Here is a 25319-nt window from a genome sequence, read left to right as displayed (position 1 = left end):
AAAGAAGGACAACTTAGTGTAAACAAAGCGTAAGATACTCAACCTTACAGAATGGGATTTCTTTGTATTAATAAGTTAGACAGAGAGTTCTGCTGTACAGACAGACACATAGACATGTACGTGGGCTTCAACCTCAAATAATTTAAAATTATTATTATAATATATAATAAAGATCAGCAGATTATTTTTAGCTTTAACCTATTAACTCTTTCTACAAACTCTTTTCTCGACAAGGCAGATACAGTACTTATGCTCGTAATGCTATCAATTTAAAATTAGTTTTACGTTTGTGTTAATAACTCCTTTTGAGTGAACAACTAAGTAAAACTGTTTACTTGATTGTGTTTCAGAAAAAGATGGCAGGTCAGACCAAGAGCCTGAGTCTGGGAGATGATTACTCCAGATACCTGAAATCATTCGAGGTGTTCCTGGAGCGTTCGTCTGAACAACAAAGTATGACGGACTTCATCCATAATACACTTCCAGACATCCTGACTACGTATGTGTAGTAATCACACACACACACACCCACACACACACACATCTGTTCAGACTTAGTATCAAAGGTGCCGGGCCTCGATCACATCACCTTCAGGTGGAATCAGATGACAGCGTCCGAGTTTGAGAGCGACTGGAAGCAGAGAAACACTGACAAGACGCTGGACTTCATCCACATGATTCAGGTTCGTACTTTAACTCACTGACCACTTAAGCAGGGTTTTACCATCATCATCAACAACAATAATAATAAACAAACAAACAAACAAACAAACAAACTTGTTGTTCTTCAAGTGCTGCTTTATTTTAAGTGGCCTTTGAGTTTTAAGAAAAATATACTTTTTCCTACCAAAGAGTGTATAGTATATTAACACACTTTTATAATTAACATGAATGTTAATGTTAGTTTTTCCATAATAACAATTTATCCACAAGGATGAATTGTTTCATAACCGTTCTACACCATACAATGTTACTATTACAATATACAGTGGTGTGGAAAACTATTTGCCCCCTTCCTGATTTCTTATTCTTTTGCATGTTTGTCACACAAAATGTTTCTGATCATCAAACACATTTAACTATTAGTCAAAGATAACACAAGTAAACACCAAATGCAGTTTTTAAATGATGGTTTTTATTATTTAGGGAGAAAAAAAATCCAAACCTACATGGCCCTGTGTGAAAAAGTAATTGCCCCCTGTTCCCAACTTCGATTAGATCGCCGTCTGACCCCACAGAATTTGATCAGGCGACTGAATATTTAGAGTCGACATTTCGCTATACCTTAGATAATGTAGCTCCAGTCAAAAGAAAAATTATTAGAGATAAGAAACTTGCTCCCTGGTATAATGATCACACGCGCACTTTAAAACAGACCGCTCGGAAATTAGAACGTAAATGGCGTCAAACTAAATTACTAGTATTTCAAATAGCATGGAAGGAGAGCATTCTGAACTATAGAAAAGCTCTTAGTGTAGCTAGATCAACATATCTCTCCACTCTTATAGAAAATAACAAAAATAATCCTAGATTCTTATTTAATGCTGTAGCCAAATTAACCAGAAATAAGACCACTGCAGAAATCTCCACAACAACATCATGCAATAGTGAGGACTTCATGAACTTTTTTAATAATAAAATTGTAAATATTAGGCATAAAATTGAGGTTTTGAAACCGAACAATGTAATTGATGCAGATGTTAATCTAGCCATGTCAGATCAGAACCTAGAATACTTTACTCCCCTTGAAGAGAATGAACTAATTTCACTCATCTCTTCTTCAAATTCATCAACCTGTATATTAGATCCTGTACCGACACATTTTCTTAAACAGATAGTACCAGCAATAGTAGAACCCCTGTTGAGAATAATTAATTCTTCACTCAGCATTGGATATGTTCCAAAATCTTTTAAATTAGCAGTTATCAAACCAATAATTAAGAAACCTGACCTCGACCCCTGTCAGCTGTCCAGTTACAGACCAATATCAAACCTCCCCTTTATCTCTAAGATTCTGGAAAAGATAGTAGCGGAGCAGCTATGCTCATATATACCATAGAAATGGCATACATGAACTGTATCAGTCAGGATTTAGGCCTCATCACAGTACAGAGACAGCGCTCATTAAAGTAGTAAATGACATTGTATTGGCCTCTGATCAGGGTTGTGTAACTATGCTTGTATTACTTGACCTCAGTGCAGCTTTTGACACCGTTGATCACGCTTTTCTTCTTCACAGATTAGAAAATGTAGTGGGAATTAAGGGTACAGCCCTCTCCTGGCTCAGATCCTATCTGACCCATCGTTATCAGTATGTAGACTTAAATGGTGATTATTCTGCATGTTCTCTAGTGGAGTTTGGCGTTCCGCAGGGTTCAGTTTTAGGTCCACTGCTTTTTTCCCTTTACATGCTTCCTCTGGGCAACATAATCCGTAAGCATGGTATTAGTTTTCATTGTTATGCTGACGATACACAGTTATATGTCTCAGCAAAACCTGATGAGAAAAAACAGCTTACTAAAATTGAGCAATGTGTGCAGGACATAAGAAATTGGATGCTAATTAACTTCCTTCTGCTAAATCCGAATAAGACAGAAGTTCTAGTCATAGGACCGCATACAGCTAGGAGTAAAATTTTAGATCACACCGTAACTTTAGATGGCCTTTCTGTTCCATCAAATGCAACAGTGAAAGACCTTGGTGTGATTATTGATTCCAGCCTTTCATTTGAAGCACATGTAGATAATATTAACAGGATAGCATTCTTTCACCTCAGAAATATTGCCAGAATAAGAAATTTATTGTCGCTAAACGACGCAGAAAAACTAGTTTATGCTTTTATCACCTCTAGGTTGGACTATTGTAATGCCTTACTGTCTGGTTGTTCAGCTAGATGCATAAATAAGCTTCAGCTAGTCCAGAATGCAGCAGCGAGAGTCCTCACCAGAACCAGAAGATATGAGCACATCACCCCTATCTTATCTTCACTCCATTGGCTCCCTGTGAAATTTCGCATTGATTTTAAAATACTACTCTTGACATATAAAGCATTAAATGGTCTCGCGCCGCAGTACCTGAGCGAACTGCTAGTGTCTTACGATCCGCCACGCCTACTTCGATCAAAGGATGCAGGCTGCTTGTCAGTACCGCGTATTATGAAAAATACAGCTGGGGGCAGAGCTTTTTCTTACAAAGCCCCAAAGTTATGGAATAGTCTTCCAAATAGTGTTCGGGACTCAGACACAGTCTCAGTGTTTAAGTCCAGGCTAAAAACCTGTTTATTTAGCCAAGCATTTTTATAAATAGATTTGCCATAGGTAAAGGAGCAGATCTGGGGGACTCATGGACGTAGAGTATTATGGTGAACTGGTATGTTTGGATGCTGTCTTCCTCACTCTCATTGATCACTCAGGTTTGCTGACGGTGAGGTGATTGTTTGCTTTACATGTCAGGAAGCCCTCATGTTTGTGTTTCCTTCTGGCTCTCCCTTTTAGTTATGCTGTCATAGTTAGTCCTGCCGGAGTCTCTGCTTGCACTCTACAGTTAATATACATTCACATTATACATTGTGTGACTGTGACCATACCTAACTGCCATCTCTCCTCTTCTTCTCTTTCCCCCCCTCTTTCTTTTTCCTCTCTCCTCCTGTCTCCCCTTTTCACTCTTTCTCTCTCTCTCTGTCGAGCTACACATGTCGTTCCTGAGCTGCCAGTGATCCAGACTCCCTCTGCCCTCCGGACCTGTCTGACCCATCCTGGTGCCCCGCTTCTGGCTGAAGATCTCGTCACATGGATGCCCCGTGTGTCTCTCTGGGATGCGTCTGGTGTCTGGGAATGATTCTCTCTACCTAGAAAATGGTTCTGGCCTTGACTGGTGTTGGCAACTGTTTCTCTGGGGACTTGACAGTTCGATAGTTCATGACTGGAACTTCTTACAAGTCTACCTGGGTCTTCAATAACTACCTGGACTCCATATTAACATCAATTAACATCAGCTATTATAGCTGAACTGCCTCCCACCCTACACACTGTATAAATGCAGATCATTTACTGCTTTCTGTTTCACCCAAATGAGGATGGGTTCCCTGTTGAGTCTGGTTCCTCTCAAGGTTTCTTCCTATTACCATCTCAGGGAGTTTTTCCTTGCCACTGTCGCCCTCGGCTTGCTCACCAGGGACAAACTGACCATTTTGATTCATACAAATTCACATTTCATACAAACTTAAATAATTCTTTTTACTATGTAAAGCTGCTTTGCGGCAATGAAAATTGCTAAAAGCGCTATACAAATAAAATTGAATTGAATTAAATTGAATTGAACCAAATAATTGGTTGGGCAACCCTTAGCAGCAATAACTGCAATCAAGCGTTTGCGATAACTTGCAACGAGTCTTTTACAGCGCTCTGGAGGAATTTTGGCCCACTCATCTTTGCAGAATTGTTGTAATTCAGCTTTATTTGAGGGTTTTCTAGCATGAACCGCCACAACATCTCAATGTCAGGACTTTGACTAGGCCACTCCAAAGTCTTCATTTTGTTTTTCTTCAGCCATTCAGAGGTGGATTTGCTGGTGTGTTTTGGGTCATTGTCCTGCTGCAGCACCCAAGATCGCTTCAGCTTGAGGATTTTCGTTGAGGATTTTTTGGTAGACAGTAGAATTCATGGTTCCATCTATTACAGCAAGCCTTCCAGGTCCTGAAGCAGCAAAACAACCCCAGACCATCACACTAACACCACCATATTTTACTGTTGGTATGAAGTTTTTTTTCTGAAATGCTGTGTTACTTTTACGCCAGATGTAACGGGACACGCACCTTCTAAAAAGTTCAACTTTTGTCTCGTCGGTCCACAAGGTATTTTCCCAGAAGTCTTGGCAATCATTGAGATGTTATTTAGCAAAATTGAGACGAGCCTTAATGTTATTTTTGCTTAAAAGTGGTTTGCGCCTTGGAAATCTGCCATGCAGGCCGTTTTTGCCCTGTCTCTTTCTTATGATGGAGTCGTGAACACTGACCTTAATTGAGGCAAGTGAGGCCTGCAGTTCTTTAGATGTTGTCCTGGGGTCTTTTGTGGCTTTTCGGATTAGTTGTCTTTGCGCTCTTGGGGTAATTTTGGTCGGCCAGCCACTCCTGGGAAGGTTCACCACTGTTCCATGTTTTTGCCATTTGTGGATAATGGCTTTCACTGTGGTTCACTGGAGTCCCAAAGCTTTAGAAATGGCTTTATAACCTTTACCAGACTGATAGATCTCAATTACTTTTGTTCTCATTTGTTCAAGATCTGAATTTCTTTGGATCTTGGCATGATGTCTAGCTTTTGAGGTGCTATTTTTGTCTACTTCTCTGTGTCAGGTAGCTCCTATTTAAGTGATTTCTTGATTGAAACAGGTGTGGCAGTAATCAGGCCTGGGGGTGACTACAGAAATTGAACTCAGGTGTGATAAACCACAGTTAAGTTATTTTTTAACAAGGGGGGCAATCACTTTTTCACACAGGGCCATGTAGGTTTGGATTTTTTTTCTCCCTAAATTATAAAAACCATCATTAAAAAACTGCATTTTGTGTTCAATTATGTTATCTTTGACTAATAGTTAACGGTTTTTGATGAGCAGAAACATTTAAGTGTGACAAACATGCAAAAGAATAAGAAATCAGGAAGGGGGCAAATAGCTTTTTACACCACTGTACAAAATATGAAGCATTGGCTTGCAATTAGATGCATACAAATGTTGGCAAATTGCTGTGGTCTGAAAGTTAAAAAAAAAAAAAAAAAAATTAAATATAGGACAAGATGGAAATAGTCCCTTTAAGTTACTTCGTACAAGAATAATGATGCTTTGCCAGGTCACAGGCGTTAGGGCACATCGTCAGTTGTGTTCCCAAGCATCATAGGGTGTTTCGGCCTTTTACACACAATACACCCTCTGCTAAGGTAGGCCCATCCAGGCTGGTGGGTTTGTGTCCCTAATGCCTTGGGGCTCAGCTACGATCTTTCCTTCTAATACACAGCCACTGACTACTGCGCTCAGCAGCCTCCGAAGTCTCTTTGATGGTGTGGTGCAGAGCTTGGCCACAGATCCCCAGTTCTTTAGACTAATAGTGGATGTAGCTATAAAGCCATGGCAGCCAACCTCCACTGGGTAGACGATTGCTTTTCAGCCCCGTTGTTCTGCCTCGACCTTCAGCTCAGCATATCGCAACCTCTTTTTCTCATTTGCCTCGTCTATTGAGTCCTCCCATGGCACCGTCAGCTCTATAAACTTAAAAAGGATAAAACTCCTAAAATTAGCTTAAAAGATAATAAACATTTGGCAAAATGAGTAAACGTCTAAAATGGTCTAATAATGATATGTTAATTTTCAGTCCATGTGTATTTCCTAAAACATAATTTTTTTGTAATATTTAGAAAACCATTCTAATGTTCATGTCACTCCACAGATGCTGTACTATGTAAATGATCCCCGAGGCGACGATTTCCTTCTTTTGAAGTTTACTGCACAAAGATGACAAACTTCTCATAATCCTGGTCTCAGGTAAACACATGAGCACATACACACGTTTATTTAGAATTTTTAGTTTTTTTCTGTCAACAGATTCAACTAAAATGGCAGGGATTTTAGAGTTGGCCTGCTAAGGTGAGAATTTTGCTTATTGATGCTGGTTATGGAGAAGCTCAGTCTGCTTATGTATATAGCAGTGTAGATTCTGACTCAGTCACAGCTTTAATCTAAGCATAATGTCTTAGAAATTGTTCCAGGTCATTACACACTAGCAGTTATGGGTGATTGACTGAATAAGCTGACATTACTTGTAAGTCATGTCTACTACAGCACTCTTATTGTGTTGTTGGAAAAATGTCCAATCTGACAACAGTTGAATATTTGTAGTTCATGCCCACAGTTCTGGAGCTTTAATCATACATACTCTGTCCAAATGTCCCTTTATTATCTAATTAGATTAATCAAGTGTGTTAGAGCAGAGAAATAAAAGGGAGGGAAGCTGAGAAAATGTCTGCTTTCTGTTATTGTTTCCCAGGACAGGGAGGGTGGAGCAAGTTATGGAAGACCTACCAAGCTCAGCTATGCAAGCCCGGCATCAGTCAGTCCCTCACTGCTAGCGATGTCAAGGACTTCCTCAATACTAATGGAATCCCCTACCTGAGCTACACCCTCCCGTCTCAGATGGACATCACTGATTGTTTCACAGCTGGAGATGAGAAAGGAGAGCTTTTGCTGGACTTTATGACTCAGGTGGTAGAGTTCAGAAAAAATGCTTCTCCAGAGCTGAAGGCTGGAGTGCTGGAGCTCCTCAAGACACCCCGAGTGCAGCCAAGAGGTGGATGGTAGGATCATGTTCAACAACAACCACGGGGCCTTAGTGCTCAACCCATAGTGTAGAAACACTGAGATACTGTCATAGGTCAGTCATACTATAGGTTCTCAACCTCGAGGTCGGAACTAATAAACTTTATGATTATATACATTTGTATTCATGGCATTTTAGTAGATGCCCTTATTCAGAGCGATTTACATTTTTATATCATTACACATAAGCAGTTGAGGATTAAGAAGTTTTGGTGGTGCTGGGGTTTGAAACTAGGACCTTTGGTCAACTTACCAATACTTTAAACAGACCTACCCCCTATATCTGGCATTAACGCATGAGTCAAATATTAACATACATCTTTCGTATCTGCGATGCAGTTAATGTAAAATGGGGTTTACACTCATGTAAGCCCAAATAAATTCACAAAAACACATTTGCTAGCATGCATTTATGAAACATGAGTCAAGGTTTGGATATAATGACAAATAAAATTATGAATCTACCCTACAAAACAGCCCATGTGCTTCCCATTTTCTCCTCTGTATTTTTGATCAGTGAAATTTATGTATCTTTGTTAACAAACAATAGCAATATGATTTATTTCCTTAATATCTTTTACAATCACAGTAATTATTCATAAATTTTCACTAACAGGTCTAATCTAGGTTGGGTTTTGGGTCCAAAAGAATTTGGTGTTATTTGAAATTTTTGGGATTAAATAAGTTTTAGACATGTATATTGTTTTATATATTATTTATTTTATTTTTTTTACATTTTAAATTAGCAGATTACCCATGCCTGTTTTAAAGCTGCAGCAACACAAAAATATTAAAAAAATCATCCATTTTTATGAGAAGCACTGGATTAATTAACAGAGAAAAGTAAACTATAGTTTATTCATTTGAAAAACTGGGTGAATTTGTTCTTTATCAAATTCTCTATAAAATAATGAGTTACAAAAAAGAAACATGTGAAGCCTTCTCTTTTTTTCTTTGTTGTGGAGTGTTATGGACGAAGCGTGGAAAACTGAGAGGACGGCACTTCATACTGCAGATGGATAATGACCCAAAACATGCAGTAACAGCTAAGGCAGAGAAATGGAGTATTCTTCACAACCCAGTAGAGCATGCTTTTCACTTACTGAAGGCAGAAAGACCCACAAACAAGCAGCAGCCAAAGGCCTGGCAAAGCATCTCATGGGAGGAAACTCACCATTTGGTCATGTTCGTGTGTTCCAAACTTCAGGCTGGTGTCTTTGACTGCAAAGAGTTTTCATCTGATCATTAAAGGCAGATTTCCCAAATGTTGGCTGAGACTGCAACCTGGTTCTGTCTTTAAATACAATATATCATTGGTCCAAGATCTTGTCACCCCTGGTTATGTGCTGCAAGGTTTCACTGTGCATTTGAGAAAGACAGTGTTAAATTCCGCACCACAATGAATGCAGCTACCCAATGAGAAGGCGCCACTTTCGGAGTTCTGAACTGCTAAGGCATAAGCAGCAATTTAAAATAATTTAATTGGCTGGTTTCATTCCTATTGGAGGAAGCATATTGTTATCTCTGCCCTTACTAATTGGTACAGTTGTGTTCAAAATAATAGCAGTGTGTTGAAAAAAGTGAGTAAAGCTCCATATAAATATGATAACTTTTAATTTAAATCACACAAATGCATTGGACTCCCTGTATGTTCTATTCTAAAACACAACATGAAGGCAAATGTGCTAAATGGATTATTGGTTTACAGAAAGTGAAGAAAAACAAGAACTGCTACACATCTGTGACAATTGTACTACACGCCACAATTCCTCTGCATTTCTTGGTTTTGCCTCAGAAACAACATTTTTAATGTCAGCCCACAAGTTTTCTATTGGATTAGAGTCTGGGGATTGGGCTGGCCACTCCATAACATCAATCTTGTTGGTCTGGAACCAAGATGCTGCTCGCATGCTGGTGTGTTTGGGGTCGTTGTCTTGTTGAAACACCCATTTCAACGGTATTTCCTCTTTAAGTATTCTGACTCAAATTGATCCATGATCCCTGAAATGTGATAAATAGGCCCAACACCATAGTACGAGAAGCATCCCTACATCATGATGCTTGTCTCTCCATGCTTTACTGTCTTCACAGTGTACTGTGGCTTGAATTCAGTGTTTGGGGGCCTGACAAACTATCTGCGGACCCTAGACCCTTCCTTTCATCAGTCCACAAAATATTTCACCATTTCTCTTTATGCCAGTCAATGTGTTCTTTGGCGAACTGTAACCTCTTCAGCACATGTCTGTTTTTTAACAATGGTAATTCTTGCTGATAGCTTGGCTTTACATAGCAGTCTTCTAATAGTAACAGTACTAACAGGTAACTTTAGGTCTTCTTTGACCATGCTAGAACTGATCATTGGCTGAGTCTTTGCCAATTTTGTTATTCTTTAATCCATTCGAATGTTAGTTTTCCGTTTTCTTCCACATCTTTCTGGTTTTGATCTCCATTTTAAAGCATTTGATATCATTTTAGCAGAGCAGTCTATCATTTTCTGCACTTCTTTGTATGTTTTTTTCCATCTCTAACTTTTGAATCAACATACGCTGTTGTTCTGAACAATGTCTGAAAGACCCATTTTACTCTGATTTTTAGAGGGAAATGCACAGGACAACCTTTTCTGCAGTAATCCTTATATAAGGGGAACTTGCTTGACACCTGTTTTTCACAGAATAATTTACCTCTCCAATTGAACTCCACACTGCTATTATTTTGAACACGCCCCAGTTCAATTAATGAATAAATTACAAATAATCAGGTGCATCCAATCATGACTGTTGGGTCTGTTGGTTTTCTATTACTCCACTACACCTACAAGTAAAATATTTACCATGAAGAAATATAATTTCCCCAAAAACAATTATTGATCTGGTTACTGATGTTGGACTGTTATTATTTTGAACACAACTGTAGCTGTCATGCAATAAGGGAGACAAGTAATTGGTGGAAATCAGTTATGACTAAATTAAGTGAGAAAGTTATGTTATTGAAAAATAAAAGTGACTATATTGTGAGCAGCCACATTAAAACCCCTAACAGGTGACATTCATATAAGATTATCTAATTACAGTTGCACTTGTCAAAGTCAACGTGTTTGAAAGCAGAAAGAATTGTATGTTTTAAGCAAGTTTGACGAAGGTCAAATTGTGACGGCTATATGATTGGGTTACTTGTTCAAAATGGCAGCTCTTGTGGTGTGACCAAAAAGGGTCCAAGAAAGGACAATCTATTAACCTGATGCATGTGGCTAGCATGTGGCTTTGATAGACAAGAGTCAGAACACTTCCTGCACATGGGGCTTCTTAGAATTAGACTAGTCTGAATATTATGTCTCATTTCCATTACCAACCCAAAAGACAGATACAGTATCTCTTGAAGAAAACCTTGCAGATGTAAAACCAACAGTTCTGCATTTTAGGCTCCCTATAGCCTTAGATATTTATGACCCAAAATTCTGGTGACCAAAGGTGTCAGGATCCTTCTTTGCCTCTACCAAACGATCATGTCATTCTCTACATGTAAAGGTCACATTTTAAGCTTAGCTTTAAAAAGGTTAGTCAAAACTCCCATGCTAACACTCAGTAAAACAAAAGACAAATTAAACAATTAACAGGTGTAGAGCATAATTCCATTGAGGGTGATACATTGAGATGTTCACCACAGATGGACGGGCCCTCCTCTCAAAAATTATTTCAATTATACAATTGTGGTTACTTAAAAAAAACATTTTTTTTAGACATCCTGCTTTATTCATTTACAAACTCGAACATACTCTTTTTACTGCTGATTTTGAAATAAACTAGTCTAACGCATGCAGTATTTCACTAGTAACAGTGTTGGAGTTAATGCAGGACAGTGTAATGCTAATGTGTGATCACAACTACTTAGAGTTAACAAAACAGATCTTTATCATACATGCACTACCAGTTAAAAGTTTGGACACCCCTTCCAACTCCATGTTTTCCTTTTTCTACACTAAAGCAATACTGAAGACGTCTAAAATACACAATAATCTCCTTTGAACAGTTGATATTGAGATGTTTATCTGCTACTTCTGCTCTGTAAAGCTTCATAACGGCTCTAATCTGAGGTGCTGGTTGTTAATTGGTGATTTCTGAGGACTAACCCTTTTCCTCTGCAGCAGAGCTTAGTTTTGGGAAACTCTTCATGACGGACAGTTTCACCATAGAGCCTGATGGGTTTTACAAACGCAAATACTGTTCACAATACTGACACAATACTGTTCTTGCAGGAACTGTTCCAAAAAGGTTGGACAAAAAACAAAAAACTAACAAAAAACAATGAATTAGAAAGTTGTGTCCAAACTTCTGACTGGTACTGTATATGATCTACTGTTTATAAATATGATTGCATATACTAGTGCATATGAGTAGATAACTATTATTAATAATCATAACTATAATTACATAATTTGCCTTTTGCAAAATGTCAAGTTGAATAAAATAAAAAATACAAGTACAGTGAATTCTCAGATTGCGAGTAACACGGTTTGCGAGTGTTCCGCAAGACAAGCAAAATTTTTAACAAATTTTGACTTCGAACAAATCTTGGTTTACGTGTACTGAGTATCATGTATTACTCATGCGCTTCTTGTTTTGACGCCGAGCGTCACGTAATCACAACTGAGCGAATGTTTTTCTCTCTCTCTTGTGCTGCGGAATTGTGGGTAATCGTCTCCTCTAAGTCTTAGTGTGCATCTCTTACTGGTATAATCAACATCTGTGCACACCTGTGCTGTTTACTATAACACTGTGACCACATGTGTGTGTAAAACATTTTATTTTGTGTTTGTAAGTGCGTGTGTACTGTTTATTATAACACGTGTAACGTGTGTAAAGCAAAAGAAAGTCTCATTATAAAGTTTAAAGATCCATTTTCCTTCTCTCTCTCTCTCTGTCATGTGCGTGCACATAATTAGACACTGTGCCCCTTCACACACACACATTTTTGCCTTTTTTTAAAGATAAAGTGCAGGTTAATTTGTTTTATTTTTACTTTATATTTCATATTAATAATTTTTATGTATGTATTTTTTTAGGCTATGAAATGAAACATTTAAGTTTCAAAATACTTTTTTATGGGAAAATTTGCTTTGACTTACGTTTAATTATGTGTTTTGGAATATGAGCCCACTTCCGGAACGAATTATGCTCGTAATCCAAGGTTCCACTGTGACAGAGTACAGGGTACAGATTTTTTTTTTTTTAGCCAAAAACATTAAAACAATAAATCTGACGACTTTAAATCATGTTAAAGTTAGTGCACTTGTGGGTGTTAAATGTAACTAAATAAACAAACGTCTTTCCGCATTGCGAGCAGTGATGCGGCTTCTCTCCTCTGTGAAGGCACTGGTGTGTTTGGAAAGCACCGCGCTCGTTAAAACTCCTTAAACACTGTGAACAGTGAAATGGTTTCTGCCCCGTGTGAAGGCGCTGGTGTTTTTGGAGCGTACCCTGCTGGGTAAACATCTTCCCGCAGTGTGAGCAGTGGTACGGCTTCTCTCCCGTGTGAATGCGCTGGTGTTGTTGGAGAGAGCTCTGCCGATTGAAGTTTTTTCCGCACTCAGAGCAGTGATAAGGCTTCTCTCCTGTATGGAGGCGCTGGTGTTGCTGCAGAGTTCCCTGCTGAGTAAAACTCTTCCCGCAGTGTGAGCAGTGATACGGCTTCTCCCCTGTGTGGAGGTGCTGGTGTTTTTGGAAAGTACCTTGCTGAGTAAACCTTTTTCCGCACTGTGAACAGCAGTACGGCTTCTCGCCGGTGTGAATGCGCTGGTGTTTTTGGAATGTCCCCGGGTGAGCAAACCTCTTCCCACACTGCGAGCAGTGATACGGTTTTTCTCCGGTGTGAATGCGCTGGTGTTGTTGGAGATGGCTCTGGCAAGTAAAACATTTCCCGCACTGTGAGCACTGATACGGCTTCTCCCCTGTGTGAAGTCGCTGGTGGCGCTGGAGGTTCCCGCGCTGAGTAAATCTCTTCCCGCACTCTGAACACTGATATGGCTTCTCCACTGTGTGAACGCACTGATGTGATTTGAGGGCATTCTGATCACTGAAAGTCTTTCCACAGTCCGAGCAGTGATGAATGTCAGAACTGAGTGTATCAGAAGACATGGGCTGGCTACTGCAGCCTTTAAAGGGGATCTGGCGCTTTCCTGACTCCTGTAGTCTCATAGACTCTTCGTGGTGACATCTCCAGTTGTGTTTGTCTAGGTAAATCTGAGACGCATAGGAAAGATCACATGCGGAGCAGGAAAAGACTTGATCTAGAGTGGTGTTTATTTCTGGAGAAATAAAAAGCAAAACGTTTAAGACCACAAGATGAAACGCAAGAACATGAACAAAAATAAAAAACTTTATTGGTTGTGTTTGTAAAGCAGAGACATTAGAGATCGACCTATTGCAACTTTCTTTGCAAATTTTATTCAATTTTTTATTATTATAATTTTTTTTTATTATTATGGACCGCACACTAAGCATTGCTGCGCACAGGCAACCGATGCCACATGCATGAGGCATATAGCACAAGACTAATTTGCAGCTCCTGTCCCGAGTTAGGCTTTTGCATCTAGAACAAATTCTAATTTTCTTACTTATAGGCACTATAATTGACAGCAACCACAAACATTTTGCTTTTCTTTAATCGAAAGTTTAATTGCTTGTTCATAATAAAACATGAACTATTAACTCACCTTCGCACTTTTTTTCCAAAGATGCATAAAGGAGATTATAGAAGCTTATAGAGGACCTTTCATGCAAAGAAAATGGTCAAAACACAGTATTGGTGCTAATTTTAGCTTTTTTATGTTATGCATGTAATACAAAAAATGTGTGCCAAAGAAGCTACTTCTGAAGTTTATGCAATATCGAAGTGACCAGTCTTGCTTCTTTTTGAAAAAAGTTTTAAACTTTAGCCATTTGAGAGAGATGATTTTATATGTACCCCCAAAATAGCCATTTTTCAGCTGTTATACACTCTCATTTCAAAAACTATCATTTCTATACAAGTATTAACACTAAATGCATCTAGTAGCATATCCCCCCCCCAAATTACTAACCGTGGTTTTGTTTAAATGTTCCAAATCACAGATGTTATGTAATGTAATTTGCTTTTTGTCATCTGACCAATGATTATTGTTGCCACAAATACCATTAAAATTCCAGGGCTACATCAGTGCTTTGCATGAGAGATGTTTTTTGATAAAAAGCCAAAAAGCAAAAAATAAAAATAAATCTGTATTGTCTGTAACTATGCCAAATTCATGTTGCAATATCTTAACCATTTTTTGCATTTTAGAATAATATACTTTCTCTTTTCATGTGAATTAAAAAAATTAAAAGATTTTAATTTTAAAAAGTTACAGGCACTACACAAAAGGGCATGAGATTGTTTTTAACAAATGATGATTCTTAACTTACAAAAATATAAATATAATCACACCAAAAAAATAAATAAAGCATGAATGGAGAGATAAGTATTTTGAAGAATGGCGTTATTTGATCTTATCTGAAAAAAAAAAAAAAAAAAACCTTTTTAGCACCAATACCATGTTTTTGCTCCACTTTAACTAGACAGTTTTCTTTGAGTAGAAATAAAACCAAGCTGAAAATGAGGTGATAGCTTTCAACAAGACGAAGATTTACACAGAACATGCTTCCTCTGAGACACGTCGCTACATCATTTCAAAGTGCTCACAGGAGGTGTGAGGAAAGTGTTCCATGTGTATTTTGTCCTTATTTAATGTGTATAATGTTTGTATATTGTGTATTTTATACACGTCACTATCTCTTGAGAGTCACCAACAGCCAGAACCAAATTACTTGTGTTTGTGTTAGTGTTAGGCCAACCAGTCTGATTCGTATTCTGAGTAATATGTAGTAAATATAAACAGACTTTACCATTCGTGGAGCACTTTTTGTTCCACAGGTAGTCAAAAGCAGGACTGAGTTCTTTGGCGTACTCCTCTTCATACCACACTAAGAGCTCCTGTCCTGGGTTAATGGGTCGACAGCACCGATACAGAATTCCACCTTGATACTGAAATGCCACAAGATTCTGTTCTTCATCATGACGAGCGCAATTCACATACCTACAAGAATGTGGCAGAAAATACTTACAGACTGAAAGAAAGCATGTGGGAGACATCAGTAACATCAGGAAGGTAAAATTTGTAGCTAGAAAATAAAGTGGATCATTCCTCACCTCATCCAATTTGCTATCATTTCACTTGTAGCATCTACGTATTCCTCACACTCCCTGCTCTGGTAGATCTGTAAAAAAAAACAAAAAAAAACCCTGTAAATTTACTTTTCTCAAAAAAAATCACTTAAACAGAGACAGGAAAACAAAAAAGGACTGGACTGATAAAACACACACACACTATCACTCAGATTAACTTGACTACCTCAAAACATTAAGACTGGACTGATAAATCAACACATGTGCAAACACACTGATCTCCACTCTCAAACTATTGTACACACCAACCTGTAAATTCTCTTTTGCACAATATTTATAAATTGCTGATTTGCACTAACTATTTTTATCCTTGCTGATACTTAAGGAACCTTTACCGTTTCACATTATTGTCACATTGTCGCTCTTGTTTGCACATTTGCATGTGCACTTTATGTTGTCTCTCTTGTAAAAAAAAAAAAATTAGACAGTTCCCTGTTAACTTAAAATGTCAATCTGTCTTGGTCCCAGCTAGCCAGCTAATTCGGTCTATAAGTTAGATAGTTACTGTTAATTTATGTTGTTAGTTTATGCTGCATGTAGCACCTTGGTCCTGGAGGCATTTTTCATTTTACTGTGTATGGTTAAAGTGACACCAAAAGCCATAATGACTTGAGGAGCAAGACTGACGGCTAATTTCTGTAGAGTTATATTCTGCTGATTCAAGGTTCTTGGCCAACAGCAGCTAGGCTCCAGCCTAAACTTAGCAAGAGAACTTCATTAGGTCCAAGTTTATTCTCCTGTAAATAAATAATAAGGTGTAATCTATTATATCTTATTATATACAAGGTATGAAGGTCATATGTACAAAATGTGCAATAGGTATTACATTAGTTAAGTTAGTTAGTTAAGCCTTTATTTGTCACATATACATTACAGCACAGTGAAATTCTTTCTTCGCATACCCCAGCGTAACTGGAGTCAGAGCACAGGGTCAGCTATGATACAGCGCCCCTGGAGCAGATGGGGTTAAGGGCCTCGCTTAAGGGCCCAACAATGGCAACCTAGTGGAGCCAGAAACGCAGATCCTCCGATTAGTAACTCAGTGCCTTAGCCCTCTGACCTACCACAATAAACATTACCATAGGTCATAATTCCTTTCATGAAGTGAATAACATCGATCTTCTCATTACAATGACGCCTGGACGTGGATGGGATGTATTAGGCAACAAGTGAATCTTTTGTATGTGAAATTGATGTAAAGGAAGCAGAAAGAAAATGGCCAAGCACAAAGATTAGAGCGACTTTCACAAGGGCCAAATTGTGGTGTCTAGAAGACACTCCAAAACTGCAGCTCTTGGTGGATATTTCCACTCTGCAGGAGTCAGGACCTACAAACAGTGCTTCAAGGAAGGAAAAAAAACCTGTGAACTGACGACAGAGTCAATGATGCACATGAAGACCAGAGGCTGGCCCATGCACTCCGATCCAACAGAAAAGTTACTGTAGTTCAAATTGCTGAAACCTGAATGCTAGTTCTGATAGAAAAGAGTCCAAGCAGACAGTTTGTTGAATACATTTACTCATCAGGCAGAACGCTTTTATCCAGAGCAACATACAAAAAGGCTTTAAAGTTTTCCTTGATCCCCGAGAGAGGGTGGGACCAGCCGAACAGTGCTAAAGGGTTTGAGGGAACGTGGTGGGATTATAGCTGAGAGGTAAGAAGGTACTGCTAGGATCCAAGTGGAAACCTGACTGTCTGAGGAAGGAAAGGAGCAAATAAGTTGTGCGTCATCTGTTTTTAGCTTTGCAGGCAAGAATCTGCATTTTGAATTTGATGTGGGCAGCTACAGAAAGCCAGTGCATGAAGCGGAGAAGTCGGGTTGTGTGGGAGAAATTGGGAAGGTTGGAAACAAGATTTGCAGCTGCATTCTGGATCAGCTGCAGAGGATGAACAGTGGACTGAGGCAGACCTGCCAGGAGTAAGTTGAAGTAGTCCAGTCTTAAAATAACAAGGCACTAACAAGCACCTGAGTGGCCTGTGTAGAATGAAATCAAAAAGAATTCACCCAAGAGGAAGTGGGGTTACCAGTGTTTGGAGAAAATGACAGTTAATTGTCAACAGTTACTCCAAGATTGCAGGCAGTGACTGAAGGAGAAATCCGATTGTTGTCCAGGGAGATCACAAGTTCTTGACCGGGTGGATGAATCACCAGGGATGAACAGCAGCTTGGTTTTTACGAGATTGAACTTCAGCTGATGAGCTGCCACCCAGGATGAGATGTCTGCCAGACATGCTGGGATCCAGGTGGAAACCTGAGTGTCTGAGGGAGGAAAGGAGCGAATATGTTGTGTGCCATGTGCATAACAATGGTATGAAAAGCCGGGCAGGGAATGACCTCACTAAAAGACCAGGTATAAAGAGAAAACAGAAGAGGACCAAGTACTGAGCCCTGTGGGACACCAGCAGAGTCTGCATGGAGTCGATGTGAATCCCCTCCATGTCACCTCATATGACCATTCATATGAGTATGGGGCTACGTAGCTGCAGACTGGTCAGGGTGCCCATGCTGACCCATGTCCTACACCACAAGCTCCTACACATGAGCATCAGAACTGGACCATGAAGCAATAGAAGAAGATGGCCTGGTCTGATCAATCACGGTTACTTGTACATCATGTGGGTAGTTGTGCGTGTGCATTGCTTACCTGCGGAAGAGACGGTACCAGGATGCACTATGGGAAGAAGGAGAGGCAGTGGTGGCAGTGTGATTGTCTGCTGGGAAACCACGGGTCCTGGTATTCAGGTGGATGCGACATGTCCCATCTACTGTTACAGACCGAGTCACACAGTGTTCTCTGATGGCAGCATCTTCTTTCTACAGGATAACGCGCCCTAACACACTGCACACATTTCTCAGGAACTGTTTGAGGATTACGACTTAGAGTTTGCTGCATGGGCAACGACTCTAAATTTTCCTGATCCGTTTGACGTGGTGGAAACACAAGTCCTATGCTTGGAGCCCCACCTCGGCAATTTATAGGACATCTGCTGCTGACAGCTCTGTGCCAGATACCACACAAACACCCTCAGAAATCTAGTGGAGTCCAGGCCTCGATGGGTCAGGGCTGTTTTGGTGGTAAAGGGGGACTACTTGATATTACGCAGGTGATCATAATATTTTAGATGATCTGAGTACATAAATCATAGAAAGAGAGGTTAGTGTAAACTGTCCAAGTACCAATAAGTTATTAGCAGTCTGATGAATCTGATGGGGTGTTCAAAGTGTCTCTATATATAAGTGGAAACTGATCTTCATCCAGTGGTGACATTTTGCCACCTAATTTTTTTATGTATTAAAAATCTTTATAACAAACTCACCACCCAGGAGTATCTGCTGTTCATGGCTTCCTCCGCGTTAACCAGCTCTCCCTGGTAGGGTCCGAAATGTGCACCTACTGGAACAGTCTCCCCCTTATTGAACACTCCCAGACCCGCATTAGGAATACTGGACTTCTGAATCTCTAATCCAAGAGGAAGAGTTTGTCTGGCTCGGTCAGAGACCCCCATGGGAACAGGAGTGTCAGGGATGAAGAGAGGCGGGCCATGAACCTCACACTTGTTGAAGAAGACGGATTTGCAAATCTCACAATCTGGAAGTAGAGACAATGGGAAAGAATGATGAACAAGTGTGCCTGGATATCTGAGAGTATTAGAAATTCATCAGAATTTTGTATAAATCAGCCCAAGCAAGCTTGACAGAAATGTTCATGGAGCATCTGGTTGAGAATCATAAAGGTCTTCTTGCAGGACACCACATATGTATGAATTTTATTATTTATGGTATGATCACATAAAAACTAATAAAAAAAAAAAACTCTTTTTTTAGTTGCTGCTAATGACTTTATGATCAGTTAATAGTCCATAAAGCAACACTGTTTTTGACTGAATTTAAGTGCAAATTAAAGACTTTAAAAAGAATATACTGGCCTCACAGAAGGGTTGTTTTCCATCCAACTTATTACTCACTACCCCTCAATGTAAACTTGGTAATGGAAAAATGCCTCATATAATTCATTAATAAAAATACTATGATAATAAAAATGTATAGGTGGAAGCGGCACAAGACACCTTGGGACAGCTGCTATATAAAAATAACTCGTCCTGGCACAGAAATACAGAGTCAGCCAAAAATTTTTATACACATGTAACAAGATCTTTTTGCATGAGTGAAACCACAGACAAGAGACAAGTTTTTTTGTGGAGGGGAAAAAATATATATATTAGGGATGCACCGAAATTTCGGCCGCCGAAACGTAAGAAAGCGCCGAAAATAAAAGCCGAAATTGTCGCCACGCCTCTCCCATCCTCCCGTCTCGTTCGCGCTGTCATTACGCATCAAACACGGAGTATGTCGGCGGTTTGGAAGCACTTCAAAGTTTCAGATGAGGAGAGCAAAGTTGCAATATGCAATATTTTTTTAATACAAACAAAAAGAAAATATTTTAAACATGTTTTTTAATGAAGCCATTTTCGGTTTCGGTATCGGTTTTCGGCCAAGTGCATCCAAAAATTTCGGATTTATTTTCGGCCCAGAATTTTCATTTCGGTGCATCCCTAATATATATATATATATATATATATATATATATATATATATATAAAAATATATAATTTTTTTTTTTTAAAAAAAGGAAAGTAAAAGTGTTTAAGGAGGGAGGATGGAAAGAAAGGGTGTGCACGTGCAGGTCCGGTGGCAGTGACCAGCTGGCATGCGGGCACGTGGCTAGTTACAGACGGCGGCAGGCAGAGTGGCATACTGGAGCACGCAGAGGTAGCATTCCTGCACGCTCCTGAAGACATCCCTTTTCACTGACATGAGCTAAGACCAGCCCCTCCCAGCTCTCTCTGGGCGCAGCCACAGACAGACGTCTATTGGCCGGAAGGGTTTCCCGGCTAGGATCGGGGAACGTGATCCACCTAGCTGAATTTCCTCTTCTGTGGCGGGGACGCAAAAGCGGCTCTGCGCGGGAGGAATAAGAATGCTGCGAAAGCTCGAGCAGTTCTTTTCCGTGCTGGCCTGTTCGTGGAGATCAAAAATCAGCATTCCGGTCTTGCTTTTAAAGTCTCTGGGGCATCCAACATCACCCCCCCCTCACATGCCACTCTCCTTAGCTCCACCGCATCACTCTGTTTATAATTTCCAGAATGAGATTTCAATGCTCCTGAAGGAAGGCAACCGCAGTCAGAACATTTACATGACTGTAGGATTGGTGAAGTGTCCGCAGTGTTCCAGCGACTGTAAACAGTCGTCCTTCACCAACCATTAATTCTGCCATCAACCGAACACTCTACAAGGCCATTGTGGTTGCCATAAATCACAGCATAAAGTGCACAAAAGATAAATGTATTCCACCAGCTCTTCAAGACTACTTGGTGTGAGGTATCACGCTCAAGTCACAAGAGAAGCAGTTTAGCACAGGAGTGGCTCGAAAAGTCTTCAGGAGATTGTGATGGATTGTCGTACACGCCCTGCTGGACATGTTCTCCATCTAATGAAACGGAAACGGATCCCAGGACAGAGATGAAATTAATTCCACTTGGAGGGAGGCAGAAGGCCGGGGAAACATCCCGTCTACACTTTATGTTATATAGAAAAAAGGTGGAAATGCAGGAAAACACAAGAGGGTCTAAGTCTATGTCTAAATCTAATCTAAGGCTCAGGTTTCTGGAATCCCTAGTTATGGTATTACACTCTCTATAAGAATAAAAAGAATGTGCAAAAGCAGACAACAATTTTACAATAATTATTGTTTTAATCATTCACAATTTGGTGAATAATAAGAATCTGAGACACAAGCTGCACCCCTAGTGAAGCTTTACTACAATTTTAAGTGCATTAGATAGTGTGTAGGGTGCAGAGTGTTACTCTGAGGTCTTACAGAGGTAGTCACTGTGCTCAGGATCTTCCACTTTAATGGAAATAACTTCAGGTGTGTTGTCGAGGTCGTCCTCATGGTCGGATATGTCCAGCTCCAGCCTCTCTTTCTTCACACGGACTTCTAACACCTCGGCCGTTCCTCCATCTGATGTCTCTGGTCTCGTGTCCTCACACAGCTGAAAATAAAACACCAGTAACACTGATTCAGGACATGATTATTAGACTAGCATTGAAGTGACGCAGTCAAATACAAACATCATCAACATAATAATATGTTTATTATTACTGTAACTTATCATTAAGTGTACCTGTGAGAGGGGAGGAGCCTGAGACCGGGCAAAGAAGTGCTGCGTGTCTCTCTCTGAGCTCATTATAACAGATCTAAACACAGATTAATAATAATAATAATAATAATAATAATGATAATAATAATATAGTACTAATAGTAGTAGTAATTAAAAATTAAAGAAAGGTTTTAAAAAGATGTAAACCAAAACAGTAATAATTAATTATAAAAAAATAAGTGTTCATTAATTAACTGCTTATTTTAATTAAATCAAATAATTTAAATAAAATAAAAGCTACCAAAAACAAATAGCTATCTCCTTAGTTAATTAGCAGATTTTATACAGATTGTTTTTCCTCATGATTACTGTCAGCTGGCTGTAAAGAGTGACTTCATACAAGTTAAAAATCCCGAAAAACCCATTAAACACACAAAAAACACACAGCGCGGAATCCCAAACGCCCCCTAAAAAGATAAATAGTGCACTAACTAGGGCGCACACGGCGTTACGTCATACTAACTGTAGTGCACTTTACCAGTGAAGTCCAGCTTAGTTTGGGAATCGGCCTCACCGCTTCTGATCAACTTACCTCTGTGTTTAAAGCACAGCGAGCTTTTAAAACCTTACAAACATACACAATATAGTGTTTTTATTTTTTAACTCCATCACGTTTAGCGGTAACTGCAAAACTATGTCAGAAATGTGTTTTAAAGAGGATCAAACGAGTAGCGGCTTTTTTCTTCTCTAATGGTTTCCGAGGATTTGGAGAAGCAGAGACTTGGCGCCTTTCTTCTTGTCAGTTTGGTAGCAGTTTGCATTTCAGCTTTAAGGTGCCTCAGCGCCACCTACTGGACTGGAGTGTGGAGTGGAGGATATGCAGGAAAAAGCTGATAACTATATCTGTATTCTCAGGGAAAAAAAAAAAGTTTGAGGTGCCATATACTGTACGTGTCATGATGTTATTCCAATAAAATTCCCTAATGTGACAGTATACCTTGCATCTTTGCATATTGATATTAATTTCCTTTTTCTACTTAATAGATAGATAGATAGATAGATAGATAGATAGATAGATAGATAGATAGACAGACTATGTGGACAAAAGGATTTGACCAAACCTGCAGTGAAATTATCCCAATACATGTACTTCAATATGGAGTCGTTCTGTCTTCTGCAGCTCTAACAGCTTCCACTTTTCTTGGAAGGCCATCCACAAGATGTTGAAGTGTTTCTGTGGGAATTCATGTCCATTCATTCTGTAGAGCATTTATAAGGTCAAGCACTGATGACCGAGAAGGCCTGGCTCACAATCTCCGTTCCAGTTCATCACAAAGGTGCTCGATGGGGTTGAGGTCAGGGCTCTTTGTTCATTTACATTTAAGCATTTGGTAAACGTCTTATCGAGAGCGACTTAGAAAAGTGTTTAATTTTCTGTCATTGGCCAGATCTCTACACTGGATTACTAGGTTACTAACTAAGTACCAGCCAAAAACATTTTTTAAGGGGTTAGGTAGCTCAAGTATAGAAAAAACAGATATGTCTTGAGTCGTTGTTTAAATCCTGTTTTCAGAGTTTAAATTATACTGCTTTTTCCGTTTATACATAATAATAATAATAATAATAATAATAATAATAAGTAGTTTTCGCATTTTTATACCACTGGACTTTTGCCTTTTTTTTATTTTTTGGAGAACACGTGTGTTCATCTAAGAACAACAAGCAGAATCCGTCTCCAAACAATCAAAATTCGTATGTTATCATGTCTAATATTCAGCTTGTTCAGTGTGTGGGGTGCAGGATGTGTAGACATTCTTCCTCCACCATTAGCAATAACTTTTTTTGTGATAGGTGTGTATTAGCGAGCACTATGACGGAGAAGATTTTAGCGTTAGAGGAGCGCATTCAGACTTTAGAGAGGGTTAGAGTAGCGTTATTTTCGGTAGTGGAAAGTCTGGGTGCCAAAGGCAGAGATAGCCAGCCCCGGACTTCGACATTAGAGCCCTCACAGCAGGGCATGTGCGCAGCGACCTGGCGGCATACTTGTTCAGCCAAGCTAAGGTTAGGGTTAGCCCACCAGGGGGGTATTCCAGAAAGCTTGGTTAACTTACCATTTGGTTAATCTTAACCTCTGGGTTGACTAACCCCAAACCCACATACCGCGAGTATGTCGGTTCCAAAACACCTGAGCAAGTAAGTTTAATCAACCCTCTACTGGTTACCCAGAGTTAATGCGCGTGCACGGTGCATTCATAAAGACATTTTCAACGGATCGCCGATTTCACGAGTCAAAATGGAAAATCAAGGTGAAAAAAAGAGAGCGGCATACTTCAAAGAGGTTTTAATGCACGCATATGAGGAATTCAAGCCAATAATAATGAAAAAAAAAGCAATACGACTGCATCGGCTAAAGAAAGAGAGTTGGCATGGCAAAAAATAACGGACAGAGTAAATGCGTGAGTGTATTAAATTGAAACTTTAACATCGTCTCCCCTTTTATTATAATGCAAAATAATTAAACACCCCTTCTGCATCATTTTGGCTGTTAAATGAAAGCATTTACTTTTCCTGCTATTCATTTCTTTAGGTTAAAATACCAATGTTTATTGACTAGGAATTTACGGTTTCTTATTTAATAAGGTGTAATTCTTCTGGAACCAGAAGCCAAGTGAAAATGAAACACAAAAACGTTCTGCAAAAAGGTTATATTTGATTACACAATCAATGAACTATTTATTAAACATGATTTAGTATATTCTTTCTGTCATGTAGATAATAGAAAGAAGGTTGAAGCCCATCTAACTGGTGGGGACCCAGTAATTAATAATTATTTTTAATAATAAATCCTAGTTTCCTTCTTAACCAGCAGGTTATCTTCAGAGAGTAAGTTGCTATGGTTACATACATACCCAGAAAGTTTTTGGAACCGAAAGTTGTGGTTATCCACTAACTTACCCTCAAACTTGTCCGGGTATGTCACATTACCTGCTTTCTGGAATACCCCCCTGAGCACACCTCCTCTGCGGTTTACGTGTCCAACAGGTTTGCTCTCCTCAGTGATGCACCCTCTGAGAAACCTGAAAAAGCTGTTATAAGCTGTAAGTGGTTATAGGAGACTCTATACTGAGGCTCATGAAATTAGCTAGACCTTTAAGGGCGCCAACGGCAGTGATTAGGTGTATTCAGGGACCCAGAGCACCGGACATAGAAGGTACTCTTAGGGCTCTAGGACAGCATAGGTTCTCTAAGATAGTGGTACATGCTGTAGCTAACGATATATGCCGTTGTCAGTCAGAGGGTAGCAAGAATAACTTTACAGCGGTGTTTAATGTAGCAGGGCGATGTCCGATGAAGTGGTATGCTCTGGTCCCATCCCAATGCGACGTGGCACCATAGCAGATTATTGACACTGAACTGCTGGATGTCCAGGTGGTGCTCTGAAAATAATGTGGGCTTTATAGACAATTAAGAGTACCTTTAAGGGGAAAGCAGGCCTGTTAGGGAGGGACGGTGTCCATCCCACTCGGGAAGCTGCTGC

General features: G+C 39.5%; 1 protein-coding gene and 1 pseudogene across 2 annotated transcripts in view; one reads left to right on the top strand and one right to left on the bottom strand.

The window, feature by feature from the left end:
* Positions 1-356: 356 nt before the first annotated feature.
* On the top strand, positions 357-7390 carry LOC128524313 (histamine N-methyltransferase-like; annotated as a pseudogene).
* Positions 7391-11107: 3717 nt separating this feature from the next.
* The window catches only part of LOC128523658 (zinc finger protein 271-like), a 29068-nt gene continuing 14856 nt past the window's right edge, over positions 11108-25319 (bottom strand). The window contains exons 1-7 of one of the 2 annotated variants that reach the window (XM_053495710.1): positions 22374-22562; positions 21806-21878; positions 21499-21673; positions 18938-19209; positions 15583-15650; positions 15279-15469; positions 11108-13663 (exon numbers count right to left, since the gene is read on the bottom strand). In XM_053495710.1, coding sequence (XP_053351685.1) covers positions 12624-13663; positions 15279-15469; positions 15583-15650; positions 18938-19209; positions 21499-21673; positions 21806-21868 — 1809 coding nt within the window. In that variant the 5' untranslated portion in view covers positions 21869-21878; positions 22374-22562 and the 3' untranslated portion in view covers positions 11108-12623. Of the gene's footprint in view, positions 13664-15278; positions 15470-15582; positions 15651-18937; positions 19210-21498; positions 21674-21805; positions 21879-22373; positions 22563-25319 lie in introns of those variants that run through there. The other variant, XM_053495711.1, reaches the window with a different exon arrangement.

Source organism: Clarias gariepinus, chromosome 5 (genome assembly GCF_024256425.1).
Source record: "Clarias gariepinus isolate MV-2021 ecotype Netherlands chromosome 5, CGAR_prim_01v2, whole genome shotgun sequence".
NCBI lineage: Eukaryota > Metazoa > Chordata > Actinopteri > Siluriformes > Clariidae > Clarias > Clarias gariepinus.
The sequence above is the reverse complement of the archived record's forward strand: the minus strand, read 5'-3'. Positions and strand labels throughout refer to the sequence as shown.